General features: G+C 42.7%; 3 protein-coding genes across 3 annotated transcripts in view; 1 reads left to right on the top strand and 2 right to left on the bottom strand.

The window, feature by feature from the left end:
- Positions 1-69: 69 nt before the first annotated feature.
- On the bottom strand, positions 70-3598 carry LOC132258087 (xylulose kinase). Its single transcript, XM_059755193.1, has 4 exons — positions 3370-3598; positions 2325-2446; positions 917-1744; positions 70-858 (listed from the first exon to the last, which is right to left on the bottom strand). The coding sequence occupies exons 1-4, from the start codon at positions 3421-3423 to the stop codon at positions 198-200; spliced, it is 1665 nt and encodes a 554-aa protein (XP_059611176.1). The 5' UTR covers positions 3424-3598; the 3' UTR covers positions 70-197.
- Positions 3599-3734: 136 nt separating this feature from the next.
- On the top strand, positions 3735-10902 carry LOC132258154 (protein PAT1 homolog 1). The gene is made up of 5 exons (XM_059755291.1): positions 3735-3879; positions 4179-4973; positions 5565-5900; positions 7342-8382; positions 9868-10902. Exons 1-5 carry the CDS (start codon positions 3841-3843, stop codon positions 10135-10137), a joined length of 2481 nt encoding a protein of 826 aa, XP_059611274.1. The 5' UTR covers positions 3735-3840; the 3' UTR covers positions 10138-10902.
- Positions 10903-11163: 261 nt separating this feature from the next.
- Positions 11164-16589, bottom strand: part of LOC132257796 (uncharacterized) — a 129429-nt gene continuing 124003 nt past the window's right edge. The window contains exons 15-18 of the mRNA XM_059754827.1: positions 13865-14017; positions 13678-13797; positions 12704-12810; positions 11164-12630 (exon numbers count right to left, since the gene is read on the bottom strand). Coding sequence (XP_059610810.1) covers positions 12076-12630; positions 12704-12810; positions 13678-13797; positions 13865-14017 — 935 coding nt within the window. The 3' untranslated portion in view covers positions 11164-12075. The remainder of the gene's footprint in view (positions 12631-12703; positions 12811-13677; positions 13798-13864; positions 14018-16589) is intronic.

Here is a 16589-nt window from a genome sequence, read left to right as displayed (position 1 = left end):
TAAATAGATTTTATTGTACAACAAGCATTGTTAAAATGCGTTCAAATAGAAACGAAAATTTAGTCTTGAGTATAAAACAAGAATATCTCTCTCTTCATTTACACAAAAAATATCCCGTGGTTTTTGCCATTAAATGCGAAAGCATTTTAAAGCTGTTTTTTTTTTTAGTGTGCGAACATCGAAGCCGGAATGGAATCCTAATCCTGCTGTTGTGTCATCAGAACAGTGATCATTTCGCGCCATCGAGTCTGCATTTTCGTGTAAATCTCGTAACTGTCGCGACTCGGCTCACAAACACACTGAGCGTGATGCGGCAGGAGACGATTGAAGTACTCAGAGTAGCTCTCAATGTCGTCCGGATCGAGTCTCTTGGTCTCCTCGCTGGCCAGGTACATGGCATATTTGGCACGATAAGCCGCTCCCAGGAGAGCCGCTTCGGTGGCCGCCTGGACATAAACTGGCGCATTGAACACATCTGCCATCACTTGGAGGATGGCTTTGTTGGCTGACGCTCCGCCAGTGGCCAGAATCCGCGTGTTCTCGCCAAACAGGAAGCCCATGTCGCTGGCAATGGCTCTTCTGTGCAACATCTGACCCTCAATAAGTGCCCGGATTTCCGTTTGTGGCGACGAGAATTTGGCAATACCCTTGGCAGCCTCGGGATTACTCGAGGACGAATCCTTATTCCAGCGCAGAGTGCCCTTGACATTGGGAATGATCTCCTGATTGACAAAATGCAGCGCCATGTTCCCGAAATTCCCACGCGGCATCGATTCCAGCAATTCACTGAAGTAATCCCAGCTATTATTGCCTTCGGCGTGCTTAAATTTATCCCTCACGAGTGAACCATTCCTGAAACTGAAGAACACACAAGGTTAATCCACAACCACACTGTCGAGGATCTCTTTGCACTCACCAAAGCATTCCCATGTAGCTCCTTGTGTCCGTGGGATGGATGAAAACGTGTCCTTCTTCGAACTTTGGCGGCTCTTGCAGTGTCATCATGACCGTATCACTCGTGCCCAGGGACAATACCAGCCAATCCCTGTCCAGAATCATCCCCGTCAAGGCCGAAGGATTGTCACCCGTGAAAGCCACAACCTTGCAATTGGCCGAGAAGTTGAATCGCTGCACGAAGAACGAGGAAATCTCACCCAAAACCGCAATGCTGGACACAAGATCGCCCAATCTCATGTCCAAATCCGGAGCACACGAGTTCAGACACTCCGACGACCACGTCTTCTTCTCAATGTCCAGCAGATTCATGCCAGAGCCATCGGACAAGTCAATGGGCGCCACAGCGCCCAAGAAGATGGACGCCAGGAAGCTGCTGACCAGCGAAATTCTCTCCGTGTGCTCAAACACATCCGGCCTCTGCTGATAGATCTTCCGGATTTGCGGGCCCGTGAATCGCTCGTAGCACTTCGAGCCCGTCAGCTGCACCATCTGCTCGCGCCCCCCAATGGCCTCTTCCATCTCGTGGCACTGCTTCGACGTCGTGCCGTCCATCCAGATGGGCGTGCGCGTGAGCGTGAAGGCGGAATCGTCGATCTGCATGTGCAGGAATTTGTCCGGATCGAGATTCCCGAGGATCTGGACGCCATGGCGCGACCAGTAAATGGATCCGTGCTGCTGAGCAGCTCCACTGAGAGCCACCACAGTGCTGAGATCCGCTCCCTGCACCACCAGACGATCCAGCACCATGTCCAGCGCCTTCACCCACATCACCGGCTGCACGAAGAACCTGAAAAGCCCAGTCAGTCAGCAAATGGTCCCAAAACTAGGGATTGCTTCGTGTAATTCCCATTTGATTCGTTTCTAAGAGGCGATTTTGCAGATTTTCTTGAAAAATTAACAATATTTTATCTTGTTATCTCAACAATTAAATTAAAATAGACTGCATTGCTCAAATACTTAATCTATAATCGGAAATTTACGGTTTTACGCAAGGTTTTACGATAAAAAGTGTAAAAATACGAGAATCGAGTCGAAAAACCATACAAAATGTCCTTTAATTGTTTAATATTCTCCTAATTTTAGTATTCTACACAGATTTAGCCTCTATAAATGATTTCCAAACTGGTTCAAAATATCCTTTTAATACTCTTCAGACATAAATCTTCTGCCGAAGAGAATTTTTGACCTTTTAAATATATTTTTTCTCTCTCATTTTTCACAATTTCTCTAACTTACGCACAGAATTCTCAAGTCTTTTATTTTGAGCATATTTTCCGGCTTTCTAAGATCTTCAAATCTGGAGCAAACCTTCCTTGAAAGACTATGAAACGAATCAAATCGGAAGAGCCCCTCTTCAGGACACTCACTCCTGCTTCTTGCTGCCCGCATTGACGCCCCCAAATGTCCGGAAGCCCTGCAAATCGCTGTCGAACTTGACCTCGGCCTGAGCCAGCACTTCCAGACTGTTAGATAACTGCACCGCCTTGAGCTGCAACGCAAAGTGTGTGTGAAGAGGGAAGGAATTGAGCGAAGAATCAATAGTTATAAACAGCCGATCGACTGCGTCAACACGCGGGAAGGTTAACGAGGACAGAGAAGCATGCGATCGAGACGATCTAGTGCGAGATAACAGAGATAAAGCCGCTCAAAATCACACAAATGCAAAGTGTCTTTGCACGTGCGAAGAGATCGTCTCACAGGTGAAGACGTTTTAGTGGATCACAAGTGAAAGAGTGTAAACCAAAAATTCATTGAACACGCAACTCATTAATTCCTGCCGAGTCTTGAATATGCGTAGAAAATACTTCAGAGCTTTGCTAATGAGTCTGTTTAATCCGCTTAATGGAATTCTCTTGGAATTTCTTATTAAATTCATTGAACTTTCACTAGATTGAGAGTCTGATTTTCAATCTAGACACAATTTCAACGGTTTCACAATACATTTATGAATGCAATTTGAACTCTGTTTAGTTTTCCATGAAAAAGAACAGTTCTAAATTGAGAAGAGAATTATAAAAGATCGAGCACTCTGCGAATGAAGTCTTGCTTTGTCTTTAACATCGAGGTTTTCTTGTTAATGACTTTATTTCCCTTCAATTGCCACTTATCTGCAAATTATTAACTCTCCAAGGAGTTCGTGTTCCAATTTTGCATGTTCTCCGTTCGCAAAGAAAAAGGCAAAGCAATCAAGTAAGATCCAAATAAGACATAAAAATGCGTGCGAAACCCGCAAACTCGACACTCCCACACGAATCAATGTCTTTTTACTCGCATTTGCCGTCCAACGCCCAAGATTTCGCCACCACCTTTGCATGCAGGTGAGAGAGAAGAGGAGAATTTAGCGAAAATAGCAAAACATCTTATCAGACGCGCGAAGAGGTTGAAAAAGGTCAGGAGGAAAATATGCTTTACTTTTTGTGTGCTGAGGTCAAATCCAAGATAAGTTTCCTTCTCCGCTGAAGTCATTTTTAAGCACGTAATTTCACTATTAAGGCACAATGTAGATATTAAGCACTTGGGTGTGGAATGATTACACTCGCTCTCGCCGGTGGATTATCGCGAATTGCGGCGATAAGCTGGAAAACCTAATCAGCATCCGCAATCGCTCTCAGTGAGGTTATGAATTTTTATTGTTGTTTTCCCCACACTTTCGGCCGCAGCCGATTCCTTCCGATTGGCGGCGGCTTCGTGTGAATCGGGAATTTCGCGATTCGCGCGCACGGTGAGAAATTTCCCAATTGGGATTTTTGGCACACACACACACACACACACACACACACACGCGCGTGAAATTTCCCTCTCGAGAAAGATGGCGATAAAAGTCAAAAAGTAATTTATTATGACATTTAGTGAAATTACAATAGAAATTAAGTTTTTCTACTGATGGCAGACTCATTTTTCGGATTCGACACCACACTGCCGGTGAGTGGGGCGCTGGGCGTGCGGTGGGGGCGCATTGGGGCGCCTGGGGACAGTGAAATGGGTGGAAAAGTGCATCTGCTCGGGGAGTGTGACAGCGGAAAGGTCACAGCTCTCTGGAATTTCCACGTTTTCTGCGTTTATTTAACCCACTGGCTGTTATATAAACGCCCGGAGGAGGCCTTGTGGGCGACTGGGGACCGTCTGAGGGTGGTTTGGGTGGCGTGGGCGGTGGGAAATGGGGCTTTTTTGCGGGTGTGCTGTGGTGACTGAGAGTTTGGGTGTTCTTTCTCTCTCCGCAGCCGGACGACGATATTGGCGGCCTGGATGACGATGAGCTGGAGTACGATGCCTTAAACGATGAGACCTTCGGGGCGGCAATCAATGGCGACTGGGAGGGAATGCACGAGAACCTGGTGAAGCTGGAGGACGAGCTGAAGCGAGGCGACGATGCATTCCAGAAGACTCCCGCGCGGGCCGAGGGCTCCTCCAGGAGCAAATACGGCGCCCCCTTCGACGACTATCCGCCGCTCGGGGGGCTCCAGAAGATGCGCATGCCAGACATTTCGCAAATCAACCTCAACACCTGTCTGGGCGAGTTTCTGGACGAGTCAGATCTGCCCTTGGCGCTGGACTCGAGCGTGTGGTCGTCGCCGATGGATCCGATGCGTCGCAATGAGTTCAATGCCTTGTCCAAGGACACATCGAAAGCGCCTAAGCCACCCGGCAACGCCTCGCCATCGCCCCTCCCGAAGATGTTCACCGTCGAGGACATCGAGCGCAACATCCGCCAGGTGCCGCCGCCGCCCCCGCCGCGCGGCGGCCCACCCACTGAGGCCCTCGGGGCGCCGCTGCACTACGCCACGGAGCCGCCGAGCCAGCCGCCGCCCCTCAACTGTCGGCCCATCATGCCGCCGCCGGGCATCCTTCCGTCCCCGCAGATGCCGCTGTTCAACATGCCCATGGCCAAGCAGCCGCCCTTCCGGCCGCCCGCGGACTTTCCCCTCATGCACCTGATGACTTCCATGGGCGCCCCGCCGATGCCGCGCCCCATGCCGCCCGCCAACATGCCCCAGATGGCCTACAACAACCTCGCCGTGAGTATCAATGCCCAAAAGGAGACTGTTTTGTCGTCACTGTGTGATAACGTCGTGCTGATTGGGCGGCAATTGCCGCGAGAAACACAAAGGAAGATGTGATTTAAGAGATTTTCCTCCAATGTGAATGAAATTGTGCCCCAGAGAGATTCATAATCGCAGAGATAATGACCAATATCGCCAATAATAACTGCGATGATAACAGTGCACAAGAGCTAAAGTACACGTTTATTGTTATGATATGGCTTATCAAGTGGCATTATTTGCAGGGCTTTTGATTGAAGATCAACAATAGATTTACCTCTTCTTTTAAACTGTATTCTTTTGCTCTCAAGAGGTCTTTTTTTCCTTGCAAAATAACGTCTTTATGATAAAATTGCAGCTCTGGTGTTTCTCTGAGTTGTTGTTTTATGAATAAAAAACACTCTGCAGCTTATTTCTGGCGGCTCTCCTCGTGAGTGCACTGAAGGAGTGAATGTTTTATAAACATCAACACACACAAACAGTGATTTGGCATGATTTTGTGCTCACATTTGCTGTGAGCAAAAGTGGTTGGGAAGAGAATTCACAGAATGACTCTTTCTCACGCAGATGCACTCGAACTTTGGTGGCGTTCGACCGATGCAGCAGCCGGGCAGAATGAATCCACTCATGAATGGACCACCGTTTCCCACGCCACCGCCGCCCGCGCCGCCAATGCAGAACAATCCCGTCAGTGTGAATCAATACAACAAGAGATTAGTGCAGGAAATACAGCAGAATCATCCCATGTTGTACTTCAATCGCATCAACAACTTCGACGCGGGAAACAATTCTTATCACCAAAACCAAATGAATGGCGGCAAGAATAACAATCAGAACCACCAACAGCAGCAGCAGCAGCATCGCTTCAAGCAGCAACAGCAGCATCATAGAGATGGAAATTTGGTGAGTGAAATCGCGCTCTCTCTCTGTCTCCGGGGATTGGATTTTGATAGACTCTATCGTTTGCACAAGTGATTGAAGGCCCGATGAAAGGGTGAATTTCAATCAAGGGGGAGATATTGAGGTCAGAAGATGGTATAGAAGGTCAATGGAAGTATTTTGAAGTGGAAGTCTTCCAATATCATCAATCTGATGCGTTTTAAAGTGTCTTTCAAAAGAAATTAATGCAATATTTTAAGTAAAAAATGGTTTTCTAAAAAATTTGAGACAATCTTTGACACTAAATAACCTTCAAAATCATTCATTCTTGCGTCCAAAATGGTATAATTTACATTTTCTGGCACAATTATATTGAAATCTAATGAACATTACAATCTATCAATTTTTAAACTGTGTTAAATACACTAAAATTGAACATAACCTCAAAAAATATTGCTTCAGGATACAAAATTGTCTGTTTTAAGAGCTATTTGATAGATTTTCTACTCTAAAATAGCGTTCTAAAACGTTCCGAATAGGTTTCTTTTCAATAATTGCATGTATGGGGGAAATGCATCCCCTGAAGTGCTCTACACATAGGAAAAATAATCCAACATAAAAGTTTCTTCGTTTCGGAGATATTTAGAAAAAAGTGGTAAAAAAACCGGCGAATTTTTTACCTAGTGGTTCACAAAAGATCATTTTTGACCAACAAGGAGTGATCTAAAACACTCACAATGTTTTACAAAGTAGTAGGTAATTTCAATAGCTATCGTTTGAGCCTAATTTGAGGAAAATCCGTGGAAAATTGAGCGAGATATGAGCACATAAGTGCGGCAAAGTGGGTGAAAATAGTGGAAAATGGAAAATAGGCTCTAAAAGGAAAACTTGAGGGTCTAGGGAAAAAAGGAAGGTACCGTTGAAAAGCTGATGACTCAAGGAATCAGAAAATCCACACTTCAAAAAAAGGGCAGAAAAAAGTGTCATTTTTGTTGCCTAGTGTAAGTGAAGGTAATTTTTAGGTTATGTTCCAAATTGCATCAAAAAGAGCAATTACAAATTGAATCTCATCAAAATATTCACTGGAAACTTCAAATATTTCTAAAATACTGTTTCTCTGTAAGTTTTCAAAGTTAAATGAGTACAAATTTGTGTTTTTTTAAGACCAAGATTCCTAAATTTGAGGTTATGATACTTAAAACAATTGAAAAAAATTGCATTTGCACTTGCAAAATAAGAAAAACGCATGTTTTAAGCACTGTCAAAGTTCTGGAAGTGGTTTAAAAAGTTTCGCCGTATTATCTCCCCCTTTGATTGGTAACTGAGAATATTGAAAGACACACGCTTTCTCGTTAAGGATAAGGACTGAAGTTATAAATTGGAATAAGAGTTTCTCGATGGGGTTTGCTGTTGAATTATATTGGCGCGCTCAATTCTGAATGTTTATTTTATCTATCAATTGCAGAATTTGGAGGAATACGATGAATATGCAAATTTAATGAGTCAACGAAACAAGCAGTGGCTGATAGGGATTCAATTGCTGCAGCTGAACACGGAGACGCCCTACATCGATGACTACTACTATACGGTGTTCAAGGAGAGACGGATGAAGCGTGAGCGCGAGAGCAAAGCGCACAGGGATAATCAGCTCAATCATCCGCTCACGCAGCCCAAGGGGCATGCACAGCTGGTGTTGCTGTCGATGGGGAAGAATGGGACGAATCAGCGGAATCATGATCGTGACAAGAAGAATCAGGACAACAGCAAGGGTGAGAAGGAGATGACGCCCAGGACGTACACGCCGCTGCAGTTTGAGAACAGCCTGGGGAAGCTTCAGTGTGGCAGTGTGACGGCGCCGAGGAAGATCATTGACATGGATATCATGGGACCGGAGACGGGACATCAGCTGAGCAGCAACATTGAGTTGTCGACGCAGAAGAAGTCGCGGCAGATGTTGCTGCACATTGAGTCACTGTACAAGATCATGCTGAAGGTGGAGGACCTGAAGAATCCCATCGCCATGGCCACGGCGCTGGTGGTGAAGGGGAAGAAGGAGCGCGAGCGGAAGCAGGCGCTGGAGCAGCTGGAGAGCGAAGCTGCTGCTGCGGTGGATGTGGATGAGAAGAGTCGCCAGGCGGTGCTCGATGCCATTGAGGAGAAGTACCCAGAGCCGGACAAGCTGGACGATCTCCTGCCACAGCTGGTGGCGGGATTGAGCATGGACAAGGTGATGGGCATGATGAATGTGCGAAAGGGCAGAACGCTGATCAGGCGCTCGTTGCCACATCTTGTGGATGAGGAGCACAAGTGGCAAGTGTGGCACGCAATCTTCACCGTGTTGCCAATAATTGCGAAGAAGGACAGAGATGAATCCGATGGGAGTCTCGTGGCGCTCTTTCCGGAGTTCAAGAATCATCTGATTGTGGCGAAATTTAGTGATTTTATCACAGTTCCAAAAGCAATTGTGGCGGCGAACAAAAAGATTAATTACATCTTTGGAAATAAGGTGAGTTCAAATTATCAATGTTAAGCGAAGAGAGAGAGAATCTTTGATTTGATGGGTGAATTGAAGAGTGTGAAAAGAGTCTAAATCATCTGTTTTTGCAGGGAATTAAGCTTTAATGATCAATTCGCAATTTGTAGAATTTTGGCGTCGTTGCAACTTAAGTTTTGTAATATTTTAAATAAGTTGTCAAAATATGAATTCATATTACTTACGAAAGTGGGGAATTTATCTTCTGCAAGACTATTTCCTCGCCAGAAGACAAGAAGAGCCAGAAAATTCACGTGAAAAGTTGATAAACACATATTTATTGAATTTTTCGGGCCATTTATGCACATTTCAATACACCAGATTGAGGTTATGTGCTTCCGGACATCTTTTGACTCTTTCAAAGGGAACTAATGGGTTTGGTGCGGAAATATCATAACAAAGACATCTTCCCGGACATTCTGGACAGCAGAATCCTTTAAATTGCAATTAAATGACTTTCTGACAGCTGAAACTAGCGCCGCCAGGTGGCTGCCAATAGAAACTATGAAATTCATAGCTTTTACGAACTGATATTTGAAATCTGTAATGTTGCAACGATTCTTTAATCTAAATTCTTTGAAATTGTGTTTTAAAGTGTTGATATTGCTGAATTCTGATTATTTTATGAAAACTTTTGGTTCATTTCGTGAATATTTATTGAAATTTTGATTGAAATATGAACAATTTTGACTGTGAGTTTTCATATTATTTGAATTCACTCGTCGAAACACTTTCTTTCTATCAATATTAATGTGATGTAGAAATTTTTCTTTATTGCATAATTCTTTTTTGTCATTACAATACCACTTAAAGTGGAGGATTTTTTTTTGTTGATGAAATGAAATTGTGCAAGAGCAAAGAGACTTGAAAAGTTGTAGTGTAGAAGCATCGTTGGCTTTATATTTCACTTACACTGCAATTTACATAGTAATGGTGTGACAAAGTGCACCTGTCCGGCTGTGCCTGTGGAGTGGCGTCCACTTGAAAATGGCAATTTTGTCATCATGCAGAGCACTTTTGCAACCACTACCACTAATTAACAATGCGCAATATTTAATAACAATGCTTCAACTGGGACTCTTTCAACAAGCAAATACTTGCTCTTTCGCTTGTAACTGCCAAATTTGCATTTATTGATTTTGGACCATCACTGGAGTTTGGTTAACTATAAATGAGGGGATTTCAGTGGTGAATCCTCCACTCGTGTTGGATGGGGAGGCAGAGAGAGAGAGGGAGTGTGTGCTTAGAATAATTCGGTATATCATGGCTTTTATCCGTTCTTATTAGATTGCACAATTGCAGTGTGATTACACTTTGCCAATGGGTTGAACAACTCTGTGTTCGTGTATGTTTTGGGGTGGTTTTTGTGTCGGAATTATTGTGGGTGGCTCTCTAGGGGTGTGTTTAGATTGAATTTTTCACAATGGAGAGCAACTCAATTTCTTCCTCTGTTTGCAGTTTGGCATGCTGTCGATAATTGCGATGATGGTGACGGCGGAGGCGATTTATGAGCTGTACGAGGGTGAGCCTGAGGTGGACATCAATGGCAAGATCTGGAGGCAATTCATGGTGACGCTCGCGTCGTGTGCTGCCAAGCAGCCACACACTGATATTGAGCAGAGTTTAGATAAAGAGGTTTTACAAATTCTACTCAATCATCTGAGGAGATTTCCGGAAGTTGAGGCGCAACCACTGACGACTGTCCTATCACAGGTGGACTTTAAGTAATTCACTCCCATTTTATTTACCTACATATACACTTCCTTTTCTCCCCTTTTTGTTTGTTCGTCCACAATATTTGATTTCCCTTCTCGACGACGCGTGGATTTGTCCTGATCATGATGATAATGATGATGAAGTGTAAGAAATTTAATAATAATGTCACTGAATAGGCGGATATGTGAATTTATATCTTCAATATTTTACTTTCCTCGCTATGATAATTACAAAATGAAAGAAAAAAAAATGATGAAAAAATGTGAATTTTAGGAAAAGGAAATCAAATTTATTATTTAATGAGAGAGAGAAAAAAATTCCTGTGCAAGTAATTTGTAATGTTTTTTTTCCTTCACTATTTTGAGTCTCACTATATGTTCTTTCTCATCGTCTTATTGTGTTGATTGGAAAATATAGTGAGTGAGATTGCAAACATTGTCGCGCTGTAATATTTTATATACACACACAAAAACATCTTTTTCCTGTAATCACAACACACAAACACACTTCAATCTCTGCCGTTACTATTTAATTTTACGTCCTCGATCATCTTTTTTTTTTAATTATTATAATTCACAGCATAAAACTATTACTTAAATGGTGAGAAAAAAAAGAGATATTTTTTATAAATTTTGTCACATGCAAACAGGAGAAAATTTATCAATTATGTAAATTTAGGATATAAATTTTTGCTCTGTCATAAGTTAATTCTTATATATCTTCTGTTTATAGTTAATGATAACAAATAATGCGATAAAGATGAAGAAAGAAAGAAAGGAGAAATATGAAGCAAACATTGAGCATCTTCAGTTTCTATTCTCTATTAACTCTTTAAATCTAAGATGAAGAAAACAAACAAAAAAAATATGTAAAATGCAGAAAAGAACACTTGACTTATACAGCTGGTTTTTATATTACAGAGATTATTATTAAAATTTCATTTCTGACTTAAACAAGAGAGTTTTATTGCACTTACCTTTTCTCCAGTCACAGGAAAAAAGAAGGAAGACGAGAAAGCGGAAGTGAAAGACGAAGAAATATGACAAAACACGTCTATTTACGCATCATTTTTAGATTGTTTGCTATCACATGGAGCTGGAAAGCAGGATTTTTACAATACAATCTTCATCCTTTTTCTTTTATCATCTATTAACTGTTCAAGTTTTTTTTTTCTTTTTTATGTCTCCTTATAATCAGTTCAGAAATGAGAATTCTATTTCGTTATTGTTTCTTCATTGAGTTTTATTCCATTCTTTTTGCACATTCTTCGCAAGTTCTTTTCCTTTTTTGTGTCTTCCTTTAATCATTTCATGAATTCTCTTTAATATCAAATCTTCACTCGCTTACTTATAAACATGTACTTAATACTACTCTTCACCACTTTCTTTCTTTCATTAGGTTTCTTCGAGTTTCACACATTTTTTTTTGGATGAAAATTTCTTTCGATGTTTGTTCTTGAGTATCCTTTTTCTCTCTCTCTCTCTTGATGAATCTTCTCGAATAGGCCCAAAATATTAATCGTATTTACAAAATATTTACACGCTTTATTTCTCTTTCTTTCTCAGTTTTTTTTTCTGCCTAAAATTTATCTCGCGCTAAAATCAACAGGAAGTTTTTTTTTTCTTGTCGCTTTCACCCTCAATTTGCAATATTTTCTGCACATATTGCGCCTATCCGATGGGTTAAATTTATTATCATAAATATTTATTTTTGTTCCTATATTTTGTTTACATATTTGATAAAATTCACTCTCTTCCACTCTTTTATGCTTCTCTTTGGTAAAAAGTGTTTCTTTTCTTTCTTCCAACTAATGGCGGCGCACAGTCTTGAGTCGAAGAAAAAATAGTGACGCATTTTCTGTGACTCGCTGAGGGTGTGAAATATGTGGTCGCTGTGACGATATTCTGACTGCGTTTTTGGTTATGTGTGTGTGTGATGTAAGTTGAGTCCTTAGACGCAACTTTCTGGTCCAGGGAGTGTGTCTGTGATGATATGGTTCCTCGTGTTGCGATTCTTGGGCAGTGAGGAGGAGTTGACTCGTGGCATCTTCGCGCCCAGGTGATTTCCCACGCTTGTGGACAATTCTGTGGCATTGGCGGTGAAGTCGGCGTGCCGGAAGTCCTGTCCGGCGCCGTGGAGGGCTTTGCTGTTGGCCACCTTGTCCGCATCCTCCGCCTCGGTGTAGATGCGCTGGTAGTCGAGCGTGGAGCGCTCAAAGTGGAGGTATTCCGGCCGCGTGGGCTCCTCGGCGGCGCCGCCCGGTGAGCCGTTGATGGGCAGGAGGCCGTTCTGGGCACTCGACGTGTACTGCACGCCTCCGCCGGAGTCGCTGATGGCTGTGTAGAGTGGCGGCTGCTGGATGGTGTAGTCCATCGCCGAGGAGCTGCTGGCTCCGTAGGCCGATGGCCTCAATGTGGCGTAACTCACGAGGCTCTCCATCTGGCCGGCGGGCTGATGATTCGCCGGCTTCTGCTCGAAATCTTGGCACGAGTACGTGGGTGATATCTGCAGTGGGAAGGAGGGGCGAAGCTGTGAAATTCTGCGAGTTTGTCGGAATGCCATAAGCGGTTACACTTACGTAATTGAGATGATTGCTCTCCTTGTGCTTCATGAAGAGACCTTCGGGACGAATTGCAGCCGGTGACCCGAGCAAGCTCGAGTCTCTCACGCCCCCATCAGACGTCCCTGGGGAGTTCAATTAAACGTGAGTCATTTTCACATCGTTTTACCTGACTGTCTGTGTGTCACACCCCATAAAAAGCCCATGATAATTCCCTCGGGGAGCAAGAAAAACCCCTTTTCTGGGTCAAAACACGCGGAAGAATGTGTTTGTCAAACAGGAAATTGAATTTTAATATGCTTCTACTTGAATGACACTTGATAAAATTAGGAGTGCCTCTCGAAAATTTTCTAAAACATTAATGAGTTGCTCTCAATTGTGATTGACAAAAGCACAATCGCGAGGCCCACGCTTAAGGCTTTTCACCCCATTTCTGTCACGAGAGTGTTGAGGACGAATTTGGCATTCCCGGAAAATCCTTCTCTCATCGATTCTTCAGCGTGTCATAGGCTGAAGTGTGAGAGCAATTAGGGAAGATTTATTTGGCCACACGCCACCAGATATTCTCACACTTCAGCCACGGCATCAAATTTCCTGCGTGCGTTAATTCCTTTGCGGCAGGCGTTTTGAAAGGGAGCACATTTACTGAATGAACCCAGGATTCACTCTCAGCGCCGCGTATTTCGGCTTTAATTGAAAGGGAAAATGTGTGTATAATTTTGAAATGAAAAAAAAGACAAATATTGTAAGCTCTCAAAAGCGAGGAAAGCTTCAAATAATACACATGATTTCATATATAGTGTTAAATTCTGCACAATTCAGGCTTAAAACCAAAAGTGAAACAATCTATGGGTTGTTGTTCCAACCATATCGAATGGGTGAAGCAGCGAAGATGTGTAAAGGATGTGCAATCGACTGGGAATTTCCATGTTGGCCACCTCAGGGGTTAATTGGCAAGTATGGACATCAAAAGACACGGAAGTGCTCTTCACCTTTCTGTGCACTGAGGATATCCGGTTGCTTCTCCACACCCTGCTTGAGCGTGTAAGCCACAACAAATCTCTGTTGACCAACTCCCATCTCCAGTGGTGTCGTCACAGTGTTATCCATGCCTGCAATGAGTCCACACCTCAGTTGCCATCCCGCACAGACTCCCCAGCATAGCCCAAACACACTCACCCAAGTGCTTCTCCTTCCCGTCGCACACCGTCGACGGCTCCCGGCGCTTCCGCACCGTCAGCACGACCACGAGCAGCACGGCGATGCCGATGGTGAACAGGGCGCCCGTCAGCAGCGCGGCCACGGGCAGCACGGACAATCCTCCGGAGCCATCTGCAAAAGGGATGGCATGGGGAGCTCATTAGACGCGAGGCGGGGCGAGTGATTTCGGCGAGTGTGTCGGTGGGATCAGTGCGCGCTTTGGCGCACTCCATCTGGATTATCTGGCCAGTCTGTGTGCAGGAGTTGGAGCACATGCAGACCGCAATGAGGTGGACAGGATGAGGAGGATGTACGCATGTAATGCACGCTTTTAAACTGGAATGGATTGCCATGATTATGAAGGGATGAGCGTAAATAGGTTTTAATGACATTACGAGCCAGATTGATAATGTTGGAATAATATTTTGCAGCAAATAAATTGCCAAATTACGCCCAGTTTGTTCGCAGAATTGAAGATTCTTCACAAATGCTCTTTATTGTGACTTTTCGTCTTGGATTTTCTTAATTTGACTAACCACTGAACTTTTTGCTCTTTCAGAAGAGGGAAAAGCTCATCTCGTGACTCTTTCCAAGGGATAGAAATTGGTTGGAAGTGATGTACAGCTTTAAAAGAAGTGTTAGGAATTGAAAGTGGTAAAATATTTAGGATATTTGCATTGCAAAAGCTCCTGATTCAACGAATGGAGCCATTTTCTAAATGATTTTACTAGAAAAATCAATTTTGTACCTTTTCTAGGTTATGTGAATAATTTAAAACAGATTCTGATGAATAAATAACCCTTTAAAATAATCTAATTTTTCTTTTCCCAGAAGAATTGAGCATTTTTATTCGGAAAATAGTCTATATTGGTTAAGAAACAGTTTAAAAGACAACCATAACCTCAAAAATGTCATTTCAATCTGGAAACATGTTTCTTTGCTTAGGTTTTCTCGCAAATTCCACTCTAAAATGACAAATTCAACCTTATTATCCAGTGGAAACATTCTTATATTCGCCAAATTTACTCATTTTCAGGATTAAAGTATTATTTAGTCGAATTCATAACCTCACAATACGAAAATTGTTTATGAAGAAATTCTGGGACATGAAGAAGTCGAAAAGCGATGAAAAATGTCTTTTGAAACGTTCAGAAGTATTTGAATTGCTAAAGATTCTGCACAGAAAGTGATGTACAGATTAAAGACATATTATCTCCCCCTTGACTTTTCCCGCAGAAATCCTATTTCTCTTGAAATTTCAATTTCACAACCACTAGAAGGAATTTCATGGACGAAAAAGAGCATGATGATGTGATGAAATGCACATATAATACACCAGCGAGAGCCGCGACAGCCAGAAGACTTGTCAAGGGCTCCTTTTTATCCCTGGAGCAGGAATACACTGTAAATCATCTGCGCGGCGCGAAAGACCATCTCAAATGTCTATCTAGAATCTCATCCCCACGCTAATCCTCATAATTTACTTAATCTCGCCACAAAACACCTTCTGCATAAACATTCTGTCGCGCATTTTCCTCTCTCTGGCTTCCTTTTTTATATATCAAAGAATGTTCCCCTCGTGAAAATTAGAAAATAAAATTCAATTACAACCACTTAGGAGAGAGAGAATGTTTTGTTCTCCTGAGATTTCCTTATACACATTATAGGCGAGAGTGTGTCCTTTGGCTGTGCTTTTCAAAGCCATTGAGAGTGAAGAGAAAGAAAAATATAATTAGAGAGATAATATCGCGATGGTACTTTTATAAATAAATTTTAATGACTGCAAATGCAAATCGCTGACCTCTCACACTTTTAATGGCTCATTGGCTGTTGTTTGACAATTAATTTAGTACTTAATCTGACAATTATTGCTCTGGATAGAGCTTATTGTGCTAATTAAATTACTGAAAATGGTTTAATGCTATGCGTTTTATGGGTTGTTTTTCAAATTAACTTTTTTTTCTGGCCGCGCGCTTAAGTAAAGACATGAAATTTGCTTGCCGCCCTTTTTTTCTTTCTCCACTTACAAACACTTCCACAATCGGAAAAGTCGAAAAGGAAGGAAATGAGCGAACGTATTTGAAGAAAGCGAGAAGGAGAATCTTATCTTTAAGCGAAATTCTTTGTTTTGCAAAGAACGCCTTCAATTTCCAACAATTGTAATTGTTCTGAAACAAAGTCGCGTGCTTTGGCAATGGAGAAGATGGAAAAGATGCATTTCTGGAGAGTGTGAAAAAGTCTCACAAGTTGTGCTTGTGCAACAACGCCAGGAAGCAATAAAAATTAAAGGATTATCTCCCGTCGAAAGCCGTGCAATTGAAAGATCCTATCTGAATGGGAAATCTCGAGGGGAATTGCTCGATAATTTTTAAGCGTGTATCTCATAAGAGCTTCCTTGGCAGTCTTGGCGTCGTCTCTCCTTATTTCGTGTGCACAAAAGGAGAGGAAGGAAGAATTTGCGCCGGGAAATGGGAATGGGGAGGGGGTGGAAGGGATGGAGAATGCAGCAAACATTTTATCAATTTTTCCTTATCATACTTTTCTGTCTTTCACCCTTCTCTATCTCTCCCTATAGATATGGCTTCGTCTCTCAGGGAAGATTGTGCAGTGAAAATTGTGTTACGCAAGAAATGAAGCAAGTGAAACGCTTCTGTTTTCCAAGAAGGGCATTATTATTGGAGAATAGTCAAGAGAATGAGTTTGA

The sequence above is a fragment of the Phlebotomus argentipes genome, unplaced genomic scaffold (genome assembly GCF_947086385.1).
Source record: "Phlebotomus argentipes unplaced genomic scaffold, Phlebotomus argentipes genome assembly scaffold_4, whole genome shotgun sequence".
Taxonomy (NCBI): domain Eukaryota; kingdom Metazoa; phylum Arthropoda; class Insecta; order Diptera; family Psychodidae; genus Phlebotomus; species Phlebotomus argentipes.
The sequence above is the reverse complement of the archived record's forward strand: the minus strand, read 5'-3'. Positions and strand labels throughout refer to the sequence as shown.

Coding starts and splice junctions, on each gene's coding strand:
- LOC132258087 (XM_059755193.1), bottom strand. CDS start 3,423: ATGACTTCAGCGGAGAAGGAAACTTATCTTGGATTTGACCTCAGCACA. Junction 2,447..3,369: donor TTGACCTCAGCACACAAAAA/GTAAAGCATATT, acceptor TTTGCGTTGCAG/CTCAAGGCGGTGCAGTTATC. Junction 859..916: donor AGCTACATGGGAATGCTTTG/GTGAGTGCAAAG, acceptor TGTGTTCTTCAG/TTTCAGGAATGGTTCACTCG.
- LOC132258154 (XM_059755291.1), top strand. CDS start 3,841: ATGGCAGACTCATTTTTCGGATTCGACACCACACTGCCG. Junction 4,974..5,564: donor TGGCCTACAACAACCTCGCC/GTGAGTATCAAT, acceptor TTTCTCACGCAG/ATGCACTCGAACTTTGGTGG. Junction 8,383..9,867: donor ATTACATCTTTGGAAATAAG/GTGAGTTCAAAT, acceptor CTCTGTTTGCAG/TTTGGCATGCTGTCGATAAT.